The sequence below is a fragment of the Puma concolor genome, chromosome D2, assembly GCF_028749965.1.
Source record: "Puma concolor isolate L17-30 chromosome D2, mPumCon1.1.hap2, whole genome shotgun sequence".
Classification (NCBI taxonomy): Eukaryota; Metazoa; Chordata; class Mammalia; order Carnivora; family Felidae; genus Puma; species Puma concolor.
This window is the reverse complement of record NC_141677.1, coordinates 64,371,390-64,379,534: the sequence shown is the minus strand read 5'-3', so window position 1 is coordinate 64,379,534 and position 8,145 is coordinate 64,371,390. Positions and strand designations below refer to the sequence as shown.

The following is an 8,145-nucleotide window of genomic DNA, read 5'->3' as shown; positions in this document are numbered from 1 at the left end:
GCATCTGAACTAGTTCAGGAGAGATCGGGCCGTCCCAACTGAGTTCAGCCAAACCACAGCCAACCTGGAGATTCACGAATAAAACATAAATATCTGTGTTGTAAGCTATTTGTTTTTGTTTGTTTTGTCTGGCCATGTAGCATTGGTGCAGGAACAGTTGACTGATAACAATAATGAGAACTGCCCAAAGAGAAAAATGTCAGCCAAGTATGTAGCTTTGATGTACAAAAATACATTTATTTTCAACAATTTCAAAACCACTGTCTTTTTTTTTTACAGTAGAAATATTCAAATGGAACAATAAAATCAAGAACAGTATATATACATATACTGTATATATAGACATGACTCATGCATTTGTATTCCAGTATTTAGTACAAGTATTGCAATTGTCTGCCCCATTTAACCCTTGAAACAAAAAAGCAGGATCTTTAGAAACGCTCCTTATCCTCATCTATGCTGTAGCCAGTCAGATCTCTCTAGGTCACATTCTCTCGGGGTCTCACAGAGAAGAATGTGAACAATAGCTCACAAAAATCAACAGGTACAAACTCCAGCCTTTCCTCGTGTATATATACAGTATATCATTTTTTAAAACAAGTAGACTCAGGCTGAGCCCGAAAAGAAAACAATGCTTACGGCATGGCTTAAAGTGACCCTATGGAAAAGAAGTAGTGTGTGTGAATGCATGAAGGGGCCGGGGTGCTGGAAAGGAGAAGCTGGCTTTGAAAGCCACTCGCCCCAGAGGCAAGAACTATCTTAAGGGAACTGAAGGCAGACATTTGACTTTAAGGAAGTTGTGTACATCTGACAAGCAAATAGCACAGCTTTGCTAAAATCATCTTTGACTAATATCATTAAAGGCTAGCCCCCTATTTGGCCTGCAGGGCTTACATGGACTCATGATGCCACAAATGCCACATCCCTCCCAGCCTCTTGGACTCCTGTGCCAAGACGCGCTCGCTAGGCCTAACCTAGTGCTCAGGGGCTTTTCTGAGCTAAAAATAGCCCAGGAATTCTCCATAAGCATTATACATTTCCATGGAATCTGACCAGAAAGCACAAAGACTGTTCCTCTTAGATGTGTGGCCTAGCTTCTTCAGGGAAAACCACCTTCTCCGGCTGGTAAGTACCCTCAATGCTTTCCTTTTGGAGGGGAAGCCTTGTTTCCCCACCTGGGTCTCAGTTAGAAGTCTCTGGTGGGCTTCATCGTGCAACTTCTTCCACGTCACTGATGGAACAGAAAGACCCTCGTTGTTCTAGGATGTCACTCTAGTCCTTCCTTTACTAATTGTCCCAAAGAAGCCCTCCCCGTCCCGCCCTCCCCCCCTTTATATACATAGGTAGAAACCAGCTATGCATGGACACAGAGATTCAAGAGTTAAGTGTGACAGACAACTGGAGAGCATCCAGAACCCAACACATCTAGCAGGCCTGGGGGTTGGTCAGCTCGGACGGTGAGTGCATAAGCCAACACACGCATCTTTCTTTTTTCGGTTTTCTTTTTTACTAAACATTAAATTATTTCTTAGGAAATAAAAAGCTATTTACACTGTAATTATATACAAGAAGCCACCTGTAGCCTCGCTATCGACATGCACGAGGCAGGGCCTCTTTCATAAAGATGTGCACGCTTTCTGCAGCTACTTTCACTCCCCACCAACCCACCTCCTGCAGATCTAACTGGGGAATGGTTTGTGTTCTAGGGGTGTGTGCTGGGGGTGGGGGGAGGGTGTTGGTGATTGTGGGGGTGGGAAGCAAGACATGGGAGGTTAATGAAAAGCCAACCCAACTTAACAAAAACCAAAACAAAAAACCCAAAAAACAAATAAACGACAAAGGAGACCACAGTAAAAAGAGTCCTCACACTGTCAGCGGCAGAGTAAAGCCAAGGAGGCCACGGGAAGATGCATCCTTTGCCCTCCGCACAAATACGGCCATTTATTCTTTTTGTCTCATTTTAATCAGCTAAGAACGCCTTTGCCTCCCACAGCTAATAAGCATCTGCCTGCTCTTTATGAAGGGGCCCTTGGTAAACAAAAGGTAAAAAAGCCATTTTCATTTTTCCATAACAAGAGTAATAGTAATCATCAAAAATAAGGTCAGAAAGATGGTTGACCACGTGACTTGTGGATATTAAACACTAGTGCAGTTGGGGATCTCCTTTGTGCTTTCGCTGTTTGCAATGGTGGCAATGCCTCCTGCAGGGAAGAGAACACAGAAGGAGAGAGGATGTCAATTTCACAAGGGCAGGAACCTGTGTCTATTTTATTTACTGCTAAATACCAAGCCACCTTGAACAGGTACCTACTATGTATTTATTAAAAAGGACACCTGGACAGGCTATCCTACTAGCTCATTGGCTTATGCCGTCTATGTGAAGGTGCGCTATCTCCCACATCAGCACGCAAGGTAGGAGCAATGCCTTGCCCTCTTCCACGCCACTAATGACAACGGTCATAGTCAACGTGCACTGAACACGTACTATGTGGCAGGCACTGTGCTAATGATACACCATCATTTCATTATCACAACAATTTTGGAAGGTAGGTACAATTATTCCCATTTCACAGATGAGGAATGTGAGGTACAGAGGGGTCACAGAGCAAGCAGATTGATAAAGCAAGAAAATGCACCCAGGGCCCTCTGATACCAGAGCCAATATTCATGTGGTTATGAATTACGATATCCACTTTCGCTTCAGAGAAAGAAAGACAAATCCCAACAGTAATGCATAGGTGGCCTTATCCCTCCCCTACTCCAACCCCAGCACTTTCTATCCTGGTCTACTTTTAAGGGGGAAAAAATAATCTACCAATTTCATGTGGCCAGAGGTGGCAGACAAATTTTAAAACATGAGTATGTTTCTGTAGCCAGCTGTTTCCCACCCTGCTCCAGTCTGGTACTAGCTGAGGGACAGGCCACACAAGCCAGCTGACCTCGGGTTTGGAGGACAGAGGACACAGGAGCTTGGTGGTACCAGCACACATACCTATGACCCGGGTGTCCAGCTCTTTGTCCAGCAGTTCCTCAGGCTCGGTGAAGTCACTGAGTGTGATTTTGGGGGCGTTTTCACTTTGGCTCACTGACCCAATCATCTCCTGCTCCTTGTCGTGTTGGACTTGAGCATAGATGTTAATCCAGGGGATTTTCCTATAAAAATCAGATTATGATCACAGGGTACGCCAAACTTGGGCAACTGGGAGATCCTGGGTCATAAGGGGGTGGAAGAAGCTATTTATAGTACAGGCCCATGTCAGGGAAAGGGGCTGGTCATGCCGACACTGCAGCCAGGAGGCCAAGAAGCAGAAGGCCAGAGAGCAGATGGCCCAGTGGAGATGTAAACCGCAGAACTCCGTGAGGGCTGCACCTTCTTCTGGGGTCAAAAAAAACCCAAAAAACAAAAACAAAAACAAAAACAAAACAAAACAGGTGTAAACAGAAGGGCAATGCTGTCGATCAGGTTGCACTAAAACCCTTAATGTACTTATCTGCCATGAATCTTTTCAAGGAGCTGGACTTTGAGACTCAGAAGGTTCTACCACAGTGAAAAGACAGCTTTTCTCTAAGGTTGCATCTACTGCATCAATTTACATTGGTTTCTTTATGAGTAGCCAAGAGAGAAAAGGCTTCCAGCCATTGCTACCATATTCAGAACACCATCCATGGGCCAAATATCTTAAACAGTTGGACAGTTTCCTCATCTGCTTGATGGGAATAACAATAGCTTCCTTTCAGGATTGTGGAGAGGATTAAGAGAAGCGAAATAACTTCCTTCAAAGTCACAAAGGTTGTAGGTTTGGAAGCCAGGCAGAAAGACTTGAGGTTGGAAGAGTGGCTGGTTCAGATTGAAATCTTCTTGGACTCATCTCCTGACCCATCTCCATTATCCCCTGACCCACTGTGTTCCAGTCCTGTGGCCTCCTCTGAATTCCTCTAAGCCAGGGCTTCTCCAACTTTAATGTACTTTTTATCACCCGAGTTCTTGCTAAAATGCATTTGTGACTCTATAGGTCTGTACGCGATGGGGTGAAATTTCTGCATTTCTGCCAAGCTCCCAGGAGATTCTGAGGCTGCTGCTCTGAGCCCCAAACTGTGAGGTGTAAGAATCTAGGACATCAAACTGGTCCCCACCATGGGCACTTTGAACCAGCTGTTCCCTCTAGAACACTCCTTCTATTCTTCTCATGATGGTGTGTCCTTTCTGCCCTTCAGAACTTGGCTCTGAGAGGCCTCTCCTGACCATCCAACCTCTCCTGTTAAAATGATATAATTATGGGATAGTGTTTATGAAAGAAATGGATAGGGTCCTGGGTTTAGGGTAGTGGAATAGTCAACTTTGCCAACTCGTTTTCTGTCTTTGTCTCCATTGCCTAAAAGTCCCATGCGTTCTGGGTCTATGTTCTCTGTCTTCACAGCTACACACACAACTTAGCACAGTGCTTGGCACATGGTTTATCTTCAGGAAGTATTTGTTAAATGAATGAACAGATGACCTCAAAGCATGTGCTCTTTCTACCTTCATATATTATGTTCTCAAACAAAAAGACCACATTTTCACCTTGGAATATTATATCTAGAAGAGACCCCTCATAACCCATTGAATGACGGGGAGATTGGATTAAAGTCCAGACATTTCACGAAGCTGATCCCTGGCAATGATATTATTAAAACTTAAGGCATCAGGCGCCCATCCTAATCTAGAATGTTCTGTGCCTTTCTAAAGGAGAATCACTCTGTTGCCCTGGTATCAAGCAGCGGTATTTTCAAGCTTCTGTATTCCCTTCCCCACTCCAACCCCAATGAAGTAGAGTGTGGGGATTTAATAAGATTTACTTGTAGCTAATTTGTTAGAAAAGACCCAAAAATGGGGATGAAACATGGGTGGTTTCTACCACTCCTTTTCATTCAATTCTCATTTCCTCCATGGTTGTTTTACATACATTAAGAGAGGTGTCCTTGTGATTCCTACTGGTCTAACCCAGCTTAACATAATTTACAAGAACCTGAAATAAATAGATTCTATGTGAGGCAGCAAACCACAGGCTCTCTAAATACGTATAATTAAAAATTCATGCTGGCCCTTACTTTCTTCTTATCTAAATAGACATGCAGCTAACAACTTAGATTTCTTCTAATCATAAAAGTACATATTACTCATGAACGCTGGGATCAACTGTAATATTTATTAGGTGCTGGAGGCGGTCACACTGTTCCTCATCACACAAGTTTGCAGACTTCAGAGCTGCAGCCAGAGTTCACTGCCTCCCCTTTTCCTGCATTCCTAGTGATACCAGTGAGGATTTGGAAAAATTTTCCCTTATAAAGAATGTTCACTTTCTTGCAATCTCTAAACAACAGGCAGATTTTTTTCAACATTTTCAACAGATGGGTGGAAAGAATTTTATATCATAATGGGCACATTTAAAAAAAACTGTCAGGGGCGCCTGGGTGGCTCATGATCTCGCAGTTTGTGAGTTCGAGCCCCGCATTGGGCTCTGTGCTGACAGCTCAGAGCCTGGATCCTGTTTCGGATTCCGTGTCTCCCCCCTCTCTCTAACCCTCCCCTGCTCATGCTCTGTGTCTCTCTGTCTCTCAATAATAAATAAACATAGAAACAATTTTTAAAAATTGTCAAATTGTTTTTCATTTCTTAACACATGCACTTCAAGGACTGTTGAGAATATCAGACTAAGGCCCATTTTTGCAGGTAAAAAGGTTAACAATTAAGACATTTAGGGGCATGTCTTCACCTCCACATTCATATAGGTTTTAATAAGAGAAGGACGATGGATCAACCCAAGTCACCCATAAAAAATCCAGTTTTTGGGGCGCCTGGGTGGCGCAGTCGGTTAAGCGTCCGACTTCAGCCAGGTCACGATCTCGCGGTCCGGGAGTTCGAGCCCCGCGTCAGGCTCTGGGCTGATGGCTCAGAGCCTGGAGCCTGTTTCCGATTCTGTGTCTCCCTCTCTCTCTGCCCCTCCCCCGTTCATGCTCTGTCTCTCTCTGTCCCAAAAATAAATAAACGTTGAAAAAAAAATTAAAAAAAAAAAATTCAGTTTTTGTTTGCTCCAACTGTAAGTGTTAGGAGCCTGTGGGAGAAGCTCAAAAGTATTCTTGGATAACCAGAAAAAACAAAAACAAAAAACAGATTTACCGTATAGAAAGAAAGTCTTGTTAGGTAGAATTTTCAGAAAATAAAAGCCAGGTCATAATGATTTCTAATTACTGTCTAAAACATTGTCTAAAACTTCAGAAAACAGCTACCCAAGAATAAGATCATATGTGAGAAACAGGGTGATATTTATTTAAAGGAAGCTTGAGGCTGATGGTAGCTGTCTTCTCCTTCCCCTGGTAAGTGACCACTTGGGGCACCGAGATTGTTTTCACTGCCTGGCACACAGTGAACCCTCAGTAAATGTCTGTGGAATGAAAAGGTGGTTTGGTGAGCTAATGCTGATGATTACACAGAGAAAGTTTTGTGTCTGAAAACTCACCATGGCCAGTGATCTGGAAACAGAAACAGAACTGCCCTTTCTCTAGATGTGCTCAATGTTTGCAAACCAGGTGCAGACACTTAAATTTAAATTAATCAAAGTTAAATAAAATTTAAAGTTCAGTTTCTCAGTCATACTAGTGGTTACCATATTGGACAGTACAGGTTACGGTGCATTTAAATCATTAATACCAAAAGTTCTATTGGACAGTAATTAGAGAAACAAAGGAGCCTCTGGGAATAACGGATAAGAACCTGGCCTTTACTTGATAGGAAGCCAGCCACCTCCCATACAGCCATCACTGGAGTTCCAGGTGATGTGGAGGGAAAAAGAGACCAAAGAAATAAAAGAAAATCCAACAGGCCCTCAGCCAAAGAGCTAGAGCATTGAGAAACAAACTTCCAGAAAAGGTAGCTAGAAAAGAAAAGATAACTGATGATTGGTTACCTTAACTGACTCTACTGCTTATCCAGTTTGAGTGGTGTTTGCTTCCTGTAGCTTTAGGTTCATGATTCACTGTCAGGGACACAGAAAGAGTTGGCTGATATTTGGGGACTATAGAGGTAGAGTAATTCAGAGATGTCATTACCTGGCAGAGATTCAAGAATTCTAATGTACACATTTAGAGATGCCTATTTTAATAAGCTGACTGTCTAGGGAGTTTAGTAGAATTTATAAGAGAACAGAAAACTTCCTAAGTCATGAGATGTCTTGCCTTAGTTTGGAGATGCCTGACACAAATACGTTTTGCAGGACTTCTACCTGGCCCTTGTCCTCAGCAAGCATGGAGCTCTAGAAGCCAGATGGTGATAAATTTGGTTTAGTTGATCTTCCAGCTCTAGCAAACATCAGGTTTCCCCATAATCAAATCCTTGGATGAATAAAAGTGGGCTTTGCATGTAAGTGAAGTACATCCACAAATGGGTGTTTCCCTGACTAGTCTGTTTCTATATGGAATCTTTGCTCTCTACTTGTTCCTTTTTAATTTTTTTTTTATGTTTATTGTTGAGAGAGAGAGAGCGAGAGAGAGAGAGCGAGAGCAGGGGAGGGGCAGAGAGAGAGGGAGACACAGAATCCAAGCAGGCTCCAGGCTCTGAGCTGTCAGCACAGAGCCCAACACGGGGCTTGAACTCACGAACTGCGGGATCTTGACCTAAGCCGAAGTCGGACGCTTAACCGACTGAGCCACCCAGGCACCCCGCTCTTTACTTGTGATATGAAGGTTTGTGCCCTTCTTCAAAGGAAACATGGGCAGGTGGGTTGACATGTCTTGATCCAAGAGGACATACTGGTCTATTAATTGGGTAGGAAGGTAAACCTCCTTCAGAAGGAGGACAGTGTTGAAGGATTCCTGCTGAGATGTGTACTGAGTAAAACTGGTGTTTTTAAGCCTGAGGAATCCACTAGAGAGCAGCTAAAGAGGGTTGGGGGAAAGGGTGGAGCCAAGCACCTTTCCTGCTGATTTCTTTCAAAATCTAAAAGCATTACCTTCAGGGGCCAGGAAGACTCTCAGGACTAAATTTTGCTTTCAGAATAATTAATGATGTTTTCACTTTAACCAGTATTTCTATGAAGCACTTCTCTATGCCACTGATACAATCTTTTGCGAGCCGACCATGCGCCAGTTGGTGACACAGAAGGGACCTTT

The 8,145-nt window shown here is 43.4% G+C and overlaps 1 protein-coding gene across 1 annotated transcript in view; it reads right to left on the bottom strand.

Moving 5' to 3' along the window:
- Positions 1-212: 212 nt before the first annotated feature.
- Positions 213-8,145, bottom strand: part of SORCS3 (sortilin related VPS10 domain containing receptor 3) — a 596,149-nt gene continuing 588,216 nt past the window's right edge. The window contains exons 26-27 of the mRNA XM_086680814.1: positions 2,993-3,153; positions 213-2,201 (exon numbers count right to left, since the gene is read on the bottom strand). Of these exons, the coding sequence (XP_086536940.1) occupies positions 2,137-2,201; positions 2,993-3,153 (226 nt within the window). The 3' untranslated portion in view covers positions 213-2,136. The remainder of the gene's footprint in view (positions 2,202-2,992; positions 3,154-8,145) is intronic.